This window comes from Anguilla anguilla, chromosome 2 (genome assembly GCF_013347855.1).
Source record: "Anguilla anguilla isolate fAngAng1 chromosome 2, fAngAng1.pri, whole genome shotgun sequence".
Lineage (NCBI taxonomy): Eukaryota > Metazoa > Chordata > Actinopteri > Anguilliformes > Anguillidae > Anguilla > Anguilla anguilla.
This window is the reverse complement of record NC_049202.1, coordinates 32,110,063-32,130,762: the sequence shown is the minus strand read 5'-3', so window position 1 is coordinate 32,130,762 and position 20,700 is coordinate 32,110,063. Positions and strand designations below refer to the sequence as shown.

Here is a 20,700-nt window from a genome sequence, read left to right as displayed (position 1 = left end):
AAAACAAGTGCTGGGTTTTATGGCACACAGACTTGCATGTGTGCTGTGTGGCATGAAATGTGTAGAAGGCAGAATCCTCCCTTTGCCTTTATCCTGTGGTGTGCTAAGTTAACACTGCTTCTGACTTAAACTATCTCTTTGACTTCACTGTACTTTACTCCTTACTTAACTGTATTTTTGGGCCCTGGGAGGGTTTTGACTGTTGTAGATTGATCTACTGTCACATTTCACAATGCGCTGGCAGTCAAATGCAATCAAGCTGAAGCACACCTTCCTTAGGAATCAGTTTCTTCAGAAACAATCTCACTGCCATCTATTACAGGTCATGGGAACAGACTGCAGTTAATTTAGCTTCTCGGAATCTTATTGTTGTACATAAAACAGTCACTTTCCGTGTTCTGGCACCAATTAGGCTGTTTTCCTGTTTTGGATTCCTGTCCAACTTTTCAGAGCTCTGTGTGACTTTAAACAGCAGATTAGCATAATTTCAGAGGGGTGGACTGGGGTAGGGGGGTCTATATAATTCACAGCTTAGAAAAAGGCTTATCAGTTTGGGTTGTGCTTCTATATTTATTATTAGAGTTGCAAAATTTCAGGAATATTCAGGGGTGGAAACCTTCCTTGGGAATTAATGGGAATATACAGGAATTATCAGGAATATATGAAAATGAAGGGGAATAAAAAGGAAAATTATGCACAGGCTGTATTTACCATGTCCTATGGACATAGACCTTTTACCATGTCATAAGCAGACATGCAAAGCTTACTAATAGAAATAAAAAAATTGTAGACAAAAGAGGAGACAAGTTTACTTTTTACATGGGATTCTTTCACTGAACAATTAAACACAGGAAGGTTGAATAACATATTCCCTCTGATGGGAGAATGCACTATGCATACAGACGATTGAATTTCTACTGAATTTCCATGAAATGGAATGCTGACAATTATCTGTGCATGGTATGCAAGAGTGCACTGCACATGAGGAGGAAGAATGCAAAGGGCAGGGATATAATTCTACTGAATTTCCATTAAATGGAGATATTTTAACCAAAACATGCCTCAATATCTTGAATGACCTTTTAAGGTGTATTTTGCCCACCAAAAATGATTAACTATTATAAGTCAACATTTTATATGGAAATTGGGCTAAATTCCCAAAACTCCTAAGCTTAACTTCCTGCAGAAAGCTTCCTGGAAATTACTGGAAATTTTGGACCCTTAGAACCCTATTTATGAGGCTTAATATAATAATAGCCACAGGGTGCCCAAAAGCATTGATAAAGGTGTGTCGGAGTCATAGGCTCTGCAAGTCAACATTGTTCCACAGTAATAAAAGGACCATTGTTAGGACTCCTTAAACTGTTACACAATAGGAGATCCTTAAACAGTGCCAGTGAAGAATAGCGACTGAATTAGGCATCGGAGTGCAGACCTGCCTGACTCTATGTCTCTCTTTCTCTCCCTCTCTGTCTGGTAGGACTGGGCCCCGCTGCCAGGGAGGTCTACAGCTCACTGTTTCTTCTCTGCTGGTTTTCACCTGTTGGAGCTGCAGGTGGTGCGGAGGGAGGATCAGGGCCTGTACACCTGTCAAATACACAGCCCAGCTGGGGAGAGCAGTGCGTCTGCACAGCTGACTGTTACAGGTACAATATACAAACCAAGTGCAGCTAACAGCCTGAGGTACATTACCCAAACCTGACTAAAGCATTAGTATTGCGCTCACAGACACATTACATAAACCCCATCACAAGACCTTGTCATGCCATGTCACAACTTTGAATTTGCTTCAAGAAAGGATGCAATTTGATTTTATTAAATGTAGTCCCTTTTGGTGGAAACTCAGTAATAAACATTTCTGCTGTCTATTTTATTTTACAGTTTTCGTTTACATATCACGTTATGTGCATGCATCATATAGTTATTTCCCTTTATATACAGTAAATTACAGTGGCCTGCCATAATGGCATGTGCTGTTGACAGGACAATTTTCCTGACCTGATCAGCCAGTGCACTTTACTTATTCTATGATATATGTTAACACATCTTTACACACATATAAGAAAATATAAAGGTCTTATTGACAATTATATTTTCTTTTCTTTATTAAAAAAGTACCACTTTCAGCTGACTTTAAAAATATACTTGTCTGTTAGCTTTTTTCCTTTTCATGTATGAGTCAATGAGAAAACCCATTGGGACTGTGTGAATAGAAAATAATGTGCCAGTCCTTAATGATACTACAGTATAATGATATATTACTCTTCCCGCTTTAAAATATAATAGTGCAAGTATATCTCTGACTGATGTAAAACTTATGAGTATTGATTTTGGCACAGAATGTATAGATGACTATAAGTACACTCAGGGAGATGGCTGAACTAAAAGTGTTACATGAATCTTGAGGCACACTGAATTTTAAAGAAAAATTATGAGTGGTTCAAACAACCCTACATGCCCTATTAAATTGTGCTAAACAAATGAAACATTTCAGCAGTGACAGATGTTGCAAGAGAATACTTTTCTACGGACAGGTGTTTTTGTTTTTCTTTCTTTCCAGATGAAAGTTTTTGCTCCATGCCCAACCCAAACTACATGACAAATGAGTAAGTACAGTGATGCTTGGGGGGAGCCCTGGGTCTATGCAGGTTGTGTCAGTCACGCTATTTCTACTTCCATGACATATTGCCAGGTAAAGCCTTAAGGATTTACAATGCAAAACCTGTACTTCATTGGAACTGGTACATGGAGCCTTGCAACCAGATATACAGTGCCCTCCATAACATTTGGGACAAAATCATATTTTTTCTTAATTTGGCTCTGTGCTCCACAATTACTTTACTTTTCATACATTGCCCCCCATTTCAGGGCACCATAACATTTGGGACATATTAATGTCATGTAAATGAAAGTAATCATGTTTAGTACTTTGTTGCATATTCTTTGCATGCAATGACTGCTGGGATCTGGCTGGCACCACCGGGTGCTGTGTATCTTTCCTGATGATGCTCTGCCAGGCCTGTACTGCAGCCATCTTCAGCTGCTGCTTGTTTCAGGGGCTGATTGCTTTAGGTTTTCTCTTCAACATATGAAATGCATCTTCAGTTTGACTCAGATCGAGTGACTGACTAGGCCAGTCAAGAATTTTCCAGTTTTTGGCTTTGAAAAAGTCCTTTGTTGCTTTAGCAGTATGTTTGGGATTCTTGTCTTGATGTAGTCCAGTGATTTTGGAGGCATTTGTTTGAACTTGAGTGGATATTTCTGTACTCTGCTAATTATTTCTGCTGCTGCTATCAGCAGTTATATCATCAGTGAACACAAGTGAGCCAGTACCTGTGGCAGCCATATATGCCCAAACCATAACACCCCCACCACCATTTTTCACAGATGAGGATTATGCTTTGGATAATCTTGGCCTCATCTGCCCACAATAATTGTGGAATTATCTGTCCAAAATATCTTTTTCCAGAAGTCAGCAGGCTGACTTTTTAGGTACTTTTTATTAAACTGTAACCTTGCCATCCTGTCTTTGTGGCTAACTAGTGGTTTGCATCTTGCAGTGTAGCTTCGGTATTTCTGTTTGTGATGTCTTCTGCAGACAGTAGTCACTGACACATCGATGCTTGCCTCCTGAAGAGTGTTCCTGATCTGTTGGACAGGTGTTTGTAGGTTTTTCATCATTATGGACAGAATTCTTCAGTCATCAACTGTAGAGGTCTTCCTTGGTCTACCAGGCCCTTTGCGATTACTTGGCTCAGCAGTGTTCTTCTTAATGATGTTCCAAATATGTTTGGCTTATGCCTCAGACTGTTTTCTTTCTTCTTATTTTCAGCCTCATAGTGGCTTCCTATCCTTTCGTTGGCCTAACTCTGGTCCTCATGTTGACAAATGCCAATAACAGACTCCAAAGACAATCAAAATAATAGAATGAAAACTAGATACGGAAAGCTCTCTTATGCCTGCATTAAGGGAGCAATTAAACACCCCTGTCTGATCAGAAACACAACCATTCTTTTCAAAACATTATGGTGTCCTGAAATGGGGAGGGGGGGGGGGGTGGTTGTAAAAAGTGGTGTAATATCTACATAGTAATTTCGACACCAAAAGGGATTTTAAAAATACCCTTTTAATAAAGCCTGAGATTCTGCACTTTAGCTACATGTGAATAGTTTGATTACCAACATTATAGAAGGCACTGTAATACTTGTAATGGCTGTCATCATCAATCCCCAAGACAGTGTGAATGGTGCTTCTGAGTGCTTTAGTGTGTGCAGTCATTCACCCAGAGCACAGACAGGGCCCTATATGTAGTTGCAAGCTTAAGCCTTGGCTATGCTGCAAGTTGACCATGTCTAATCCTTGCATAAATGCAAGATCAAAAGGCACAATTAGAGATTATTTTTAGTTGTTGAGAAAATAATTGGGAAAAGAAGTGAAAAATGGTTTAAGAAAGATAGTTTGGAAAGCAGAAAAATATTTGAAGTTCCCTTATGGAGCATTATAAATCTAAAGGCCATTGTAGGGATGGATGAACTATTTCCTGCCTGTTTAGACAAGAATAATGCAGACCTACTGGTCATTTGTGGGCTTTCAGATACCCTGGTAAGGTTCAGTGTGTTGAGTGATGTGTTTTGCTTTTTTCTGTGGCATGTCTGTCACCTGGAAAGTGGAAACAACCTCTGATGTAAAACAGATTTTGCAGATTCAGATTCTCCTGGATATTCTCACTGCCACAATATCCAGTTGTTTGGGTAATATGAATGGAGAGGGAAATGCAAGTTAAAAAATGATGCTGCGATAATCATGTTTATGTCTAGAGCAGCACAAGAATGCAAAGAATATCTTTTGTAAGGTCGTCTCTATGGAGATCCCATTAACTGAGAGGTACTCTTTCAGTTCAGAGGACTGGTTGTGAAATGGTTTCATCCTTGCTGATCCCCTAATTCCCTCTGAGTGGGTGTGGAGAAAGAGACCTCTGCTCCACCCTCACAGTTGGGCTTACTCTTCTCTCTCTCTGATGAGAGTCGTACGCGCATTGGCTGGTGTCAAAGGGCAAGAGAGCCTGCCATAACATGGATAATTAAAGTTACTGAACTCTGTGTTTGTTGTCACAATTTTATGTAAACCATCTGCTAAAAGGTGGTTCATAACCATGGAGGTGAATAAAACAGTTTCCTCTACATAGAGGCAGCAGCAGCACAGTACCACTGTTAAGATTCTGGCACTGCTGCTGGAATTATTTTTAAACGATACTAAGAGGTAAAGGGGCCCATTAGCTCAGAGTAACACTGTGGCATTATATTCGGGAATTAAACCTAGAAGTAAATTTCTTATTTACTTAAGTCAATTTATTATCTCCGCCAGGCGAGAGCCTGGAGGGGATTATGCGTTTGGTCGTGTGTGTGTTTGTGCCTGTGTTTGTGTATCTGTCCGCAGCTAATCTCGCATACTACTGGGCCGATCAGCCTAATACTTGTTGTGCATGCTGGCAGCAGGCCAAGGACCGGAATTCTCGAATATTTTGCAAATCGGTCAACGACAAGTATTTTATTTGAATTAATTTCCATCATTGTCCATTGAAACACATTGAGTTCTAACTCCTCACTCCTCCTAACCGGCCGGTAGGGGTCGCAAGTGATCAACAACCGCTTCCGTTTGGAATGAAAAACCAGCGATGTAAAATGTCAATTTCAATGTTAAAATGCCAACAAAATAATCTGCCAACTAACGGGGTACGTTAATGTTTGAATCTGTGGCAATTATTTTGTTTGCATTTTCACATTGAAATTGATATTTTACATTGCTGGTCTTTGAGAATTGTTCCCGTCCAGATTGTTCCTGTCCGGATTTGAAACGAAAGTGCCAGACTATAGGCTAACGTCAACGTTAGCTCTGTCTATCGTGGCTGATTTTAATGAAATTAGCTAACATGTCACCACCTTTAGCGCTACTTCACTGAATCGGCGTTTTTGGGATTTTCAGTGGCACATGATAAAAACTTGTAATATTGTATTTGTCTGGTTGCATTGATTGTGTAGCCTCTATTGTTGCATCAGCAAAGCTAACATGCCTGGCGGAGATCTGCACTCTACTGAGTGCACTCTTCTAGTAATATGTAATGTCTTCGGTCATTGTTAGTTGTTTCAGGGGGCATTATGGGAGCCTTTTGTGATCTTGTTTGCCATCCCAACTCATCTGTACCGTGTGGTAAACAAGTAAGAGTGATGGATGGATGACTGGCTTTATCGTACGCATGAACAAAATGTGAGTTTGAACATAAGTGAATTAGCTGAGGCACTCTTGTGAAACTCATTATCCGCTGCTGGAGAAAATCCAAGTGGAAACTATGATAAAAAATGTATAGGAAATCAAAGAGAAACCTGTTACACTGCACAATGGCATTCTCTAGTCCTGTTGGTAATCTGTTGTATAAATGGTATATTTCCTTAACTCTCAAAGAAGTATTTGATTTTCCCAGATACAATTAAACATTACATTACATTACATTACAGGCATTTGGCAGACGCTCTTATCCAGAGCGACGTACAACAAAGTGTATAACCATAACCAGGAACAAGTATGACGAAAACCCTAGAGAGAAGTACCGGTTCAAGTGCAGGGAACAACCGCATAGTTCAACTTGGACCCTGAAGGTTAAACTGATTAACACTAACACAACGAGAACGGCAACAACGCAGTCTATGGAAAAAATACAAGCAGTAGTTAAGACAGTTAATGCACCTAAGTCACCTACGAAACAGCTGCCTAGTTACAACCCTAAGCTTACAGTCATTTACAGGGGGTAAGGAGGGATGGGGAGAGGTGCAGCCTGAAGAGGTGAGTCTTCAGTCGTCGCTTGAAATGGGTCAGTGTCTCAGCTGTTCTGACCTCCACGGGGAGGTTATTCCACCATCGTGGGGCCAGAACAGACAGGAGACGTGTTCTGGAAGTGCAGGTGCGAAGAGGGGAAGGTGCCAGGTGTCCTGAGGTAGCAGAACGGAGGGATCTGGCTGGCATGTAGGGTTTGAATATTTTGTGGAGGTATGCTGGGGCTGATCCCTTGACTGCCTGGTATGCTAGGACCAATTTTTAAATTTGATGCGAGGTATAACAGGCAGCCAGTGGAGGGTAGTGAGCAGGGGAGTGACGTGGGAGTGTCTGGGGAGGTTGAAGACCAGACGAGCTGCAGCATTCTGAATGAGTTTCAGGGGTCTGGTGGCAGATGCCGGTAGTCCAGCCAGAAGAGAGTTGCAGTAGTCCAGGTGGGATAGAACCATTGCTTGGACCAGGAGCTGGGTTGAGTAGGTGGTGAGAAAGGGGCGGATTCTGCGGATGTTATACAGGAAAAATCTGCATGCCCGGCTTACTGCTGCGATGTTCTTGGAGAGGGACAGCCTGTTGTCCATCACCACTCTGAGATTCTTGGTACAGGGTGATGATGTCACTAAGGTGTCCCCTAGGGAAATGGAAAAGTCGAGGAGGGGAGAAGATAGAGCAGGAATAAAGATTAGCTCCGTATTTCCCGGGTTGAGCTTCAGGTGGTGATTGTCCATCCAGCTCTGGATGTCCCTCTGGCAAGCGGAGATGCGGGCAGGGACCTGTGTGTCCGATGGGGAGAAGGAGAGAAAGAGTTGCGCGTCGTCGGCATAGGAGTGATAGGACAAGCCATGGGCAGAGATTACAGGGCCAAGGGATCTTGTGTATAAGGAGAAGAGAAGGGGACCGAGGACTGAGCCCTGGGGAACTCCGGTGGCGAGGGGACGGGGTGGTGATACCTTACTCGCCCAGGCAACCTGGAAGGAACGGTCAGAGAGGTAAGACTCAATCCAGTCAAGGACTGTGCCACAGATCCCTGTTGCTGCCAGGGAGGACAGGAGGATAGAGTGCTCCACAGTGTCAAATGCAGCGGAGAGGTCTAGAAGAAGCAGATAGTGTATGGCACAGATAGCAATATACCAATATGAATTACAAGTACACCATTAGGAGCATGAAACTAAAAGTAACATATGCAATTACACCTGTTAAAGCTCTGTATTTTCACCAAATCTCAAATGTGACTATTACTTTCCAATAATTAAAAATATTTGAAATACTATCAACTATCTATTGTATAAGAAAGGAATTACCACTATCACTAAAGAACACCATGTGGGAAAGTCAGCAGTTCCATATAAAGAAAGAGGAGAACAAAATCACATATAGTTCACATAAGAGGCCAAACATACTGTAGCGGGTTACTGAAAGTGAGATGTATCATTTAGAAAACCCACATAGAAAAAAATGTAATATTAAGATCCATATTACCACTGGGTTGATCACTGATTTTTAGCATAAACTATGGATTACAGCCACACAATGAGATGCCTACTTAAAACAGTGTCAGAACCTGTTTAAAAAAAATATGGTTGTGACACGTGCCTAATTCTAATCAATAAAGGGTGCTTTCCATAAAATGGGTATACTTTCACATTTTGGAGTTCTGAACTTCCTCCATTCCTGGTGCATTCAAGTCTTCTTCTAGGTTCAACTTTAATGCTAGTGTGTTCCAGGCTCTCATACTCTTTCCAAAAAATAGTACACTTAAAAACGCATCACTCAATAAGGTTTCCTCCAGCTGAGCTCAGGTCTGGCATCTAGTGTGTTTACCTTTCATGGCATTGCTATTGAAAACCCCAAGGAGTCACACAGTACATCAGGCACCCTGATGAAGTTCAGTAGTTACTGATGTGAAACAGAAAACAGGACTTTAGGTTTGCCTCCCTCAAGAGGGGTTTTGAGCCCATAGTGTTGACAATGTACACATTCCCATGAGAGTGAGAAAGGGGAGAGGACCTATGAACAAGTTGCCTTCCCCTCTAGTGTCCCTCAGTGTTTTTCTCTCAAGCTGCCAGAGTTGTGTGTGTTCACACTGTGGTGAATCAGTCTCTGGAGTCACAGAACTAGTGACTAAGATTTCCAGGGCTCCGATTTGGTATTGTTGCACCATATATTTATTTGCCTGAAATAGATCATAAATATGTGTTTTGGTTCATAGAACTTTTATTTTACAAAGGATTGTATCTAATACAGCATTTTTAGCATTAGTGATCATGGTGTAAGATCTTCCCTGCCTGTCATCTTGGTTAGTATACCTGTGAAGGTGACATAAACATACTCACTACTGGTGACCCCATGTTGGAGGACACAATTTGCTTTATTTGTCTGGGGTCTTATCATGTGCTCAGTGCTGTCTGGTGAAAAGGACTGCTGTTGCTGTTTCTACCAAGGGCTCTTGGGTATATTATAACCTGGCTGTTTCTAGGGCGACCATCCCCTCTGAGTCAGGTAGTCAGCTAGCTCCCACTTACATGACAAATGCTTCTGGGGCTACTAACCTGGCTGTACCTACAGTAGGCAACAGCTTAAGGATAGGCTGGGAGATTTATAAACTCAAGGCAAGGGACCAACCATGAGCATCAGATGTGTTCTGTAAGCAGAGTAATAGCACATTGCCCTAGCAAAAGGCTTAAACCTAAGACATGCTTCTACACTGTGGTTCGTATACAAAGCTGTTCCACTGGATGGATCAGATTCTTGTGATGTCATCGCCTTACACGCCTCCGCAGGTAGCAAGATGAAGCTGGAGCCAGTGACATATTCATTGGTATTTTTCATCGTTATGTCAAAGAATGCCCATCCTCAGCGACAATGCAATCAGTCATAGCCTGTAGTACAAACCATTCAGATCGGTGGCAGTACTCAGTCCGTTCAAAGAGCAGTTAGATTCACACATCAGTCACTGCTGTAAAATCCAACGTTTTCACTGACAATTGATGTATAAAATCACAGTTCTTTTGAAAGATAAATTCGCGAATCCTAGGGCCATTAGACTGCAACGTTACACGATCACGAAGTCTCCATGCAAAATATGGGCGATGGGTGGCTATTCAGGAATTTGTCTACCTCCATCAGTCGAACATAGGCTACGTTTAATGTTTTTTTCATAGCGACAGTCTGATCGTCGTTTTGCCACCGGCTTTGTTGACAGAGCACGGCTGTGGGGCTTTCGTGCAGCGATCACCAGGTATGCAGCAGGTTTCCCCACCCCTTCCGAGTCTCATTCTCTCTCCGCTCTCTCGCGCTTCAGTTAAAGTTCACGCACTGCAGCGCGACGTCTGACCTGATAAAGCATGCGGCTTCCTGTACGGAGGACGCGAACAGTGTGGGGGGACAGATATTCTTGAGCTCCGTGTATACTCTAAAATGCAAGTGATGTGAATGAGGGCAGAGGGAACGCAGGACAATTCAGAGGAGAGAGAGAGAGTGTGAGAGAGACAGACAGACAGAGAGAGAGAGAGAGAGAGAGAGAGAGAGAGAGAGTTAAACAGGATTCACAGAGAGGGCACAGACAGTGAGTTAGGAGTCTGGCGTGGAGAGCCCTTTCCCACAGATAGATATGAGCAGCAACAAGACAAAACAGACCTATGTGTCCACTTTCAGGGTACAGCTTAAGCCTACCACACCAACACAGGACAACAGTGCCAGCAAGAGGGTGTTGGATAATGGACCAGCAGTCAGGAATACCACCTTTAAAAGCAGGATGGAGGAGAAATCAGTTTCAGGTAAGGACCATCCTTACTATGGGTAACCAGTCAGGCATTTCAGTCTAGTAGCCCAAATAATGGAAGACTAATGTGTTATGAGCCGGTGTATGTTTTGTCTGACTTCCTGCTAGACATGTAACAGCAGGATGCTTTAGGGTTACACTCAGAGATTATGTACACATTAAAATGATTGTACAAAAATCTGTATTTTCTTTTTCAGCATGTATTTTTAAAATATACTAACATATAAGAACTAGACTTGAACCTTTTTTGCAACTATTTTTCTTTTACTTTCTTGTATTATTTACAATTTACTGTTACAACTAAAGCATTTGTAGTATTGAAAAGAAGGCCCATTACGTAAATACAGTGTTTATCCGTTGCATTGACATGAGAAATGAATTCAGTGACAAGAGTACATAACTGCACTGCACAATTTAAACATGAATATAAGATACTAAGTATTATAAAGTTCTCAAAATGAAGTGTTAAAAAGTACTTGCTGTTAGCTAGCTTTGCATTTAAAGAATGGGATCTGCAAGTTAACCTGAAAATCAAGAATGATCTGTTACAAATGCAAAAGTAGTATTTTGGGGTGCAGCACGCTTGTATCATAGTCAGCTTGTTCATTTCTCTGCTCCTAGTCTTGTTGCATGTGTGAATTCACAGCATGCTAAAAAAGCCACCAACTTTGAAAGATGCACTTGAAAGTAAGAATTGTTTCCTGTAGTGCTGTTACCATAGAAGAATATTGTACGAAGAGTGTACTAATACTGTAAAAATAGGATTGATATGTTTTTGTATTGATATGGAGTGCTGCCTTTTTTGTTCATGCTTTGCTTGAGTGGTGACATCATACTGAATTCTAGTTCTGTTCAGGTTTAGCAGCACAGTAACTTAGTTGTTGGGCTGGTGCACTCATTCTAGTTATTAGGCTCATGCATGTGTAGTGTTACTTTAATTAGCATTTACATCTCACAGGAAATGTCAACTTACACCCCAGGGTTGGATGTTTTTTCTAATTTGTTTGCCAGTCATGAAGTCGGATACAACCACATTTGTAGAACATCTTTTTTTAAGGACGGGTGCCTCAGCCTGCATGGGTTTATGTGCCTGTGGAGGAGAACAAAAAGATGTAGTCGCCAGCCTGGACGTAATTATCTGTGTGGCAGCCAATAAGACAGAGGGTCATTAATATGGAAGTTGAAGGAGGCAATTTCAGCCTTGACACTGAAAAGACTGCTTTGATGTTGTCTTAGATTTCCTCTTAGATACTCCCTAATGTGAATAATTGGTCCTGTGTAAAAATCGAGAGCAATCTGGTATTAAAACCCTTACAATGGTCCCAACTGGAAAATAAAGGAAAATTGCAGGTTTCAATAGACTGTTTGATAGAAGTGGCAAGGAGTGTCTAAAACTAGTAATGCATTCCTTATTGTGTAGTTATTTAGACATTAAAGGACAACATGATATAGCCCACCGTCATAACAATGGCACTGCATTCATTCTATATGACACAAATAACTTTGTGGACAAATGTCAAGGGTTTATATAGAGCAGGGCGTGAGAGCCATGGTGCACAAGTTCAACAGGTCAGTCCAGGTCTCTGGTGATGTAAAGCCCAGGTAGCAGTGCTGACCCCACTTGGGGTTTGTCTGTGCCGTCTGAAGATGGCAGCTTGTTTGTTTGTGAAAGGCGTCTGTGCTGTAGAGATGTAGGGGCACAGGCAGAGTGATCTATAGACATGCTGAATGTCAACAGTGGTCATTCATGTTGGTCATTTTTTTTTTTTTTTAAGGAATGTGGCTACTGAAAGCCCTTATTATTGTGGTGTTTTGAAGAACAAGTAAAAAAATACACTTCAGATCAAGACTAGTTAAATTGGTGCTAATCTTAAATCCTGAGTATGCCTCAGATGTTCAAGATTCCATGTGTGTGAAATCAGTGCCAGTAAAAGAAAGGGAAACAAACATGGTCTGTTATTTACTGCATTAATTCAGGCCAAACAGGCTGTTGTGCTTTCGCCGTGAATACCAGTCCAAAGTTAACAGCACCTTTCCCGAGTTGTGAACAGAATTGAACTGTTATTGATATATAGTTCTCCAAGATAGCTGATAACTCCTGTGAAACCTTTCTAACTCCAGAATGGACCTTTATACAGAGAAATTAATTTTATGCTTATATTGCACTGCACTTTGATCTTCATAGATCTGCATGACTGGGCTAACCCTCCTATTATGTGTTGCTGTCTCTTTTGAGCCATTTTAGTATTTGTTGGACCTTAAATACGACATAACTTCTCTTTTTCTCCGTGACATTTTATTACATTTTCTCCTTTGGACTTATATGGGCTTTTCCTCCCCCCCCCCAAACATCTGTGCTCTGGAATGTTTCTGCACACTTTGTGTACAAAGATCATGTTGCACTTTCTGTACAAAGATCATGTTGTTGACCAAATTGATCATGATCAATTTGGGTCAACAGTGTTTCATGGTCACCTTTATGAAATGAAAAAAAAAAAGATTAATAAAAATGATTACATGGAGTTGGTTGAATAGTTTTATCAAAATTCATGTATTTTCATTGAAAGCAAATATGGTCAATAGATTGTTATTAAATATAGTGTTTGACATAAAACATTGTATTTATTCTTTGTGAATGGCCAGACGGACGAATGAAACATTTTCACTGTTTTAGGGTTATTTGACTGCGTTGCATAGATTTACACTGTGTGGGTTGATGCAATTTGACCTGCAACAAAATGGATGTAACTATTTTTCAACAAAATTCAAGGCTTAATAGAAAGAAATGGTTTGCGGTTTATTGGCAAGGCTCATTTTATTGCAAGGCCTGTGCCTATATATGCAGTAATGACAATGAAACACCATTAATTTGTTTCCTGTAATCACACCAAATCATGTTTCATAGTGCCTTGGCCAAAAACCAGTGAGTAACATGTAGCAGCACGTACACTATTTTTACCTGATAAGTTTGAGACACGCTAGGCACTACCAGCAAACCCATAAATCATATCTTTCAGCTTGAAGGTATTGTATTTGACTCCATTTGTCTGTACCGTGTACCTGTCTGTTCACCGAAAAGTGATGCAATCATGCTATTTTTAAACTAAAGGTCCATAATCTCTGATTGTGTTTGTTGTAGCTATAGTATAGCTATATTAATGATTGTATGAGTAAAATTAGTTGAGAATGTTATTCTAATGGAAGAGGACTTACTCCTTGATGCAACCTTCCTAATTCCATTTTTCAACTTTGAAGCAGATTTCTTTATAAACTTTGAGCTAAGCAGCATCTGAGCTAAAGCTAATTTTCCTTTAACCATAAATGAAATATGCTACATGAAGTATATTTATATTTCAGCTGTTGTAAAATATCTCATAAACATCCTGTAAAGTTAGACATCCTTCTTTGGAATTCTTTGCCCATTTCCAGATCCGTCACACTGGCCACGTCCTGATAATCTTCTTCCCTTTTAGTTTTTTTGGAAGCATACATCATCACTTCATTCCGCTCACATCCCTTGGGTGTAAATCACATTGATAAGGATCACACACGTGTATGTTCCTCCACTGCTGCTGCAGTATTTACAGAAAATAGATTCTGTATCGCTGGAACCAACACAGCCTCCCTCCAGCTTCATAACATTATGTCAACATGACAGCATGTTTATGTCATCACAGCACATCGTCACAGTTGGCTTGGATTTAGGATTTACAATATAAAGCAAGTATGTATCAACCAGAGTGAAGATAAAAATAGGCAAATTAATTCTTTACTAAGCTGACTACTTGGCACAGTCGCTGAACCAGATTTTGAGGTGCTACACCCTTATCTCAGTGAACTGGGAAATCAAGGAAAGTGATGTATGAATAACAGACAAGCAAGAGTTCCACCTAAAATAAGTACAGTGTACTTTCATTCAGTGAAATCAATTATAAGCTCTTCCACCCAAGGTCAGGGGTGCCAGCGGATGTCAGACGGTGCATAGATACCGCAAAATAGAAGTGAGAGCATGTTCAAATGAAACCAAATGAAGCTTGAGATAGTTTGTCTTCACATGTATCATACAGCAGCAGTCATGATTTGTCTTTAAGCAGCTGAAACCGAAAGTGATATTTTGCTAGTTATAGCCTGTATCTAAGTAAAGATGTGGCTGTTCAGTAGTCCAGCAGGAACTGTAGCAGTAGAGATATGGTGGTAATAATAATACAGCATGATTCCTTAATGGGATACAAGTGTGAGACACTGAACATGACTTAACTTTTATGCACTACAAACTGTAGCCGAGGAACCACTTGTACCTCAGAAATCAACTTTTACTTTTTTGATTTCCAGTAATATTTTTCCCTTAACAATGGATTAATCTTATCTGGGGGATATTTCACAAAGCAGAATTACCGAGTTAGTTACTGGATAACTGCACTGAGTAAAACCACAGCTCTTTTTACTTTAGTGCATGTTCCACATTTGGGAGAGCTCCGAGTATTACTCAGTGCAGTTATTCACCTAACTTGGTACTCAGTGCAGTTATCCAGCTTTTTTTGTATGGGTGTATTCATTTGTCTTGCCAGGCTATAAAACAGGGAAGGAGATGAAAACGAGATATATTGATGAATTAACATGATACATAGCCTATATTAGCCTACTGCTGGGTCCAACTGATATGTAATAGGTAATATGTCATTACTGCTGAATAATAAGTCTTCCATTTCTTGCCCTAAACATTCACATTCAGTTTCGGTTGCATTTTGAGCCAGTGTTAAACCATTGTGAATTTTTGTTTACAGACATCAATTGATTCATTGTTTGAAAATGCTTCACTGTTCAGAGGGTGTTGGTGAGCCAAGGACATGCTTTGTGTTCGAAGGCCACAAGATAGGGCGGATCATCAATCTGTTGCACATCAGTCAGACAGACCATTGCAAGCACAAACATACACTAGATACTATTTTAGTGACATCAGTCAAAATTTAAAGCTGGGCCATGCAAATAAATAATCCAAAGCAAAGCAAAATGTTATACAGTGTAACTATCAAGGTCTAAATGCAAACCACATTTTATCACAGCAACAGTTGCGTGTTTCCACAAATATTATCATAGACTAACCAGGTGATCAGTTCTGTGTTCTTTACACACTGAAAGCAGTTTATCTTCCCTTGATGACAGAACATCCTACTTTGATGCATTGTCTGAAAATTTACAGCAGTTCGCGGTGTGTGACCAAATGCAATACAGTTCAAATGGAAGCACTGGAAACTCCTGTAACTAACCGATCCTCCTGTTGTACATAACATAAGAAATGCAGCAGCTGACCATCTGATTAGTCTATAATATGGCTATATATACCGGAGGAGTATAGTTGCAATGTCTCAGGTGGGAATCAAATTTACAACTTTGGAGTTGCTAATCCACTTCTCTGACCATTATGCAATGCAATTGACTCCAAGTCTGCAGGCTGAATCTTTGGCCTCCATGGGTAAGCAGTTTTTAACCACTGAGGCAGTCAGATATCTGAAGAGTGTGACTCCCGTTAGCACATTTCATTGCAGTACAATCACTTAGCAGATGCTCTTATCCAGAACAACTTACAGAAGTAGAGAAGCAAAAGAGCAATATCACCAAGGTACATAATGCACAGTTATAATCAATGAGTTTTGACCTGACAAACCAACTATTTGTATTGTAACAAAAGTAAATACCACTAGATAGATAACCTATCAGACCTAGACTTAACCTGAGTAGGATAATTGTGCAAGTGACATGATAAAAAAAAAAAAAACCTTGCATCCAGCTTACCAGGAGGAATTGGTTATTAGCAATACATAGGTTTATTAGTGCAATCATGCTCTAGCACTTCATATTTTGTGTGATGGGTGGCTGCATTGCTCTTATAGAAGAGAGAGTATATCCGCACACTGTTTTTTTATGCTTCCAAGGGAGCATAAAAAAACAGTGTGCAGATATACTCTCTCTTCTATACTACCTATTTTTTTTTATCCTGCACCTGTTGGAATATTTCGGATGTGCATGCATTCCCCCGGACTGACTGCATTGCTCTCCCTGGACACAGGTAGTTTCCCTGCTTCTGCATTATATGCAATGCATACATAAACAGAAATACAACTGCGACAACAGTGATGCAATCATTGTCAAACCAATGAAAGAATGAACTGTTGGACTTGCATATGATAGATATTTATTTTAAGCAAATAAATATCTCTATGCTCCTTGGAAATACTTTATAAGCCTAGCACACAAAATATGACAACTGTGTGTTTTTATGGAGCACAGTGTGTTTTCTTTTAAAAGAGAGCAGATAGTTTATCCTCCTTCCAGAGTTTTCCTTTCATTTATACAGGCAGAAAGCAGAGAAGGTTGGAGAGCTTCACAGCTCAGAAGGTGCTATATTTGGATTGAACCTCTGCCCAAACCACACATCTCGCCATCTGCGTTGTTTGTAGACAGATGTTTCCTCACAAGATTTTTTATTTATAGGAATTACAACCCCAGGAGACACTTCTCTAGGCCACCAAACGTTTTCTAGAGAATTAAAGGCACCAGTGATTGATATGCAAAGCATACTGTGTACACCCAAGAAAGTGTTTGTTTGGATTCATCAGGCATTTGTGAAATTCTTCATGAGGTTGCTTCTGTCAGCGTATACTTAGTGTATTCAGCTAAACATTTTACTTTGTCAATTTGTAAATATGTGTACTAATTATCCAGCAAAATGTTAAATTATATAACAGCTGTAATTGTAAAACACTGATCATTTAAAAAAAAGCCAAATAAAAATGCAGAAAATAATACAAAATACACAAAGACTTGTGAGCTAGTTGTGCAGTGGCCTAGTCATTGTGAGAGGCAAACAAAAGTTCTCTTGCTGTAAGTAACTATTTTCACATGTTGTGCTCCAACCAGAATTTCAAGGTCCAAGAATTGATTTTTACCCTAGCACAGTAGATGTCACAAGCGAAGAAAACAAGCGCTAACCCATCTGAGCAGCCAGCAAACAGGGGGACTTTGTGAATAACGAAAGCAGGGACGCTTGTGCAGATATCCATTGACTGGAATGGAATGTGACTTAAACAATCAAAAAACATTTAGCTAAAATCAGCCCGTGGTATGGGAGGCATGCAGTCAACTGAGAACACAATGAGTGTCACATTACTAAATATTACACTAAACTGCGATCCCAGCCGTGTCATCATAATCCTACTCACACCTCAAAAAGAAAAGCACTGGCAAGAACAGAAACAACTCTGTGGTTGAACAGTTAGCATAAGTCATTTAGTTTAGTTATGTGCCTTTGTCACCAGATGAATGTGCTGACATTCAAAATTCATCACTGAAACAGCCTTTGAGAAGAGGAAACTGTGGTGAGTATGGTGAAGAGGAACTAGTATAATTAAGACAGGCTTCAGTGGTCAAGCTTCCAGGAAATGCTGCATGATTTTCACCGAAAACATTGTGTTTCTCTCAGTCATGTGAGAAGCATTCATTTGTACACTATATTGTTTTTGTTTAATTTCTCCGGATAAACCATGTTGGGAAGCCATTATTTGGGGAGAAGTTAATCAGCAGGCTATTTCCTGTCTCATCAAAGATTATTTATTTAAAAATAGCAGGAATGCTGCTTTTTTTGCACCCTCTGTTAGCATTTAACTGCTTTGCTCATGAAATTGAGCCAAATTCTTTAACATTTTAACATTTAGCAGAATATAGCATCAGCTTGAATGGAATAGCGGTTACATGAGGGCATTTTGGATCCATGCAGGAGGTGGGAACGTGAGGGGTCAGTGGCCTGGTCATGTGAAAGGCAGGTCTAACAGTGCTTGTTCTGTATCCCTACTCCAGAGGACAAGTCAGCGCTTGTCAGGCCACTGGCAGCACCACAGTTGACAAAGCCACTGGAGGACTGTACGGTCGAGGAAGGTGGTGACATCATTCTGCGAAGCGTTATCACAGGAACTCAGCCCCTGCGAGTTTCCTGGTTGCACAATGGTGAGAGGACAGCCATCTTTTGGCAACAGCTACTCTCTTTCTCCATCTCTCGTCTTATGTACTATGACTACAAGCAAAAATATGTTATATGCACACAACAACTCTCTCTTCATCTCTCATCTGATGTCGTATGGCATCAAGAAAAAATCACATTACATGCACGTGTGATTATGACACACATTCTTTCATAAACTGACCAAAGAAAGCTCATTTATGGTTTATGGCTGTGTGGTTGTGTGGTATTTCTATGTTGGCTTGTGTCTGACATTTTGTCAGATGCTTTCAGATCTGGAGAGCTGCACATTTTCTCAGCTAACACCATTATCTTGACATTTCATTTTCAGGCAACTGAAGGAAAGTAACATTCTTAAACTTGTGTTTCTCTTTTGTATGATTAGCTTGTGATGTTTTACGCTCAGCTATTTAACTGTTGAAGAGTCTTCAGTCTCATTCTGTTCATGCATGTAACTTTGTGTAATTTTGATGCTTGTTATATTTTCAGGGTTTTTGTTTCTCATGTGTTCATTTTAAGTGCTCCGATGCTCTCGCCTATAGGTGGCGCTGTGAACTTTGGGAAGTCTTCTTTCGATGGCAGCCAGGCAACACTGGTGGTGCACGAGTGTTTGCCTGAGGACGCAGGTGCCTACACCTGCACGGTAGAGAACAGTGTGGGCAAGGCCTCCAGCAGTGCAGCCGTGTGTGTCCGAGGTATGACCACAGTATTGGTGCAGAGTACAAGTGCTCCTTTAACTTTCCTTATGTCATTGAGTCAAATTAGCACTTCAGGTTTTCAGTTTGTCGATGATTCTAATTCTGCTATTTAAATAAGAGGAACATAGATAGTGAGTCAATTATGAATGTGTTTTAATTCAGTGTGTTGCAAGATTGTGGAAGTGTTACAACTGAACCCATTCTATGCTGAATACTTCCTATCAGTTTATGTTATTTATATATTTTTTTATCAGTAACAAATCATACACGTTTTCTTGGTGTATTTGTCTTTTGGTTTTTTGGGTTGACAGTCTGTGCCTTTGAAACTTGCTCTTTATTGTCATTTCAAAACCACAACTTAGACTTTGAATCAATCTGTGGGATCAACAACAAGAAGCCATCTGCTCTACTTTCCAACTGTGTCACTGGGAACAAAAGTACAAAGGACCCCTGTACCACTCAAAATAACAACTTGCATGGGGGACGGATTATTTCAGACAAGCTTCAGACCAAGTTTGCATCATCAATGAAAGGTAATGCTACTAAATCCTGAATGACCAGTTGACTATTGTTAAACTGTGTTAAACTGTGAGTTCATGGTAACCATTGCTTTGGTGACATGGTAAGCAGTAAAATGTGAATATACGATTCAAATTGTACAAATTTGCACATGAATCAGTTCACGCTTGAAAAATAAGACTGTCTTGTCAGCCAAATGGTAAACCACATTTCATTTAAAAACAATCTTGTAGAAAAACTTGTGGGACAGTTAAATATGTGCTTGTCGTAGGATTTAATATAACCAACACCAGTAGCCCTAGATATTCTGCACATCTGTTGATCATTCTGTTGTTATAGTGGTCGATTAACTTGAAAAAATGCTCAGACTGGGATCTAAATTGTTATTATCCATCTGAAACATGGTTAATGGAGTTGTCACTGGAAGCTGCCTATTCACACCAGGATAATCTATTTTCAGAAAATATTGAAAAACATTATAAAGGGGGAGCAAATTGAATTATCAACTTCATGAGATATTGAGTAAACAGGCAATTCAGTATTATAAATGGGCCTCTGGACCTTCTTGGTGATACTGCATTTTTGTATTCCTGAGAGTAACACTGATCTTCTCCACTACTGTATGTTGCAGTGGATAAGAGAATTTGCCAGTGATTGTAATGTAATGTAATGTTCAGTCATAATCATTTTATCCACACAAATGTCCTTTTCTCTGAGTATTTACAAACTACCCTTAATAAATATTTTTCTTGTGAACATTGGATAAACCTTTTAAAACAACTTTATACAGACAGATACGTGATGATGAAATGATTGACTTGCTCAAGATTAATATAATTTGGTCAGAAATATCAAATAGGAAA

General features: G+C 40.1%; 1 protein-coding gene across 3 annotated transcripts in view; it reads left to right on the top strand.

Moving 5' to 3' along the window:
• mylk5 (myosin, light chain kinase 5) overlaps positions 1 to 20,700 on the top strand; it is a 42,123-nt gene that overhangs the window by 8,475 nt on the left and 12,948 nt on the right. For all 3 annotated transcript variants that reach the window (XM_035405533.1, XM_035405532.1, XM_035405534.1), the window contains 6 exons: positions 1,481 to 1,646; positions 2,561 to 2,606; positions 10,480 to 10,601; positions 18,461 to 18,607; positions 19,163 to 19,315; positions 19,681 to 19,851. In XM_035405533.1, the coding sequence (XP_035261424.1) occupies positions 1,481 to 1,646; positions 2,561 to 2,606; positions 10,480 to 10,601; positions 18,461 to 18,607; positions 19,163 to 19,315; positions 19,681 to 19,851 (805 nt within the window). The remainder of the gene's footprint in view (positions 1 to 1,480; positions 1,647 to 2,560; positions 2,607 to 10,479; positions 10,602 to 18,460; positions 18,608 to 19,162; positions 19,316 to 19,680; positions 19,852 to 20,700) is intronic.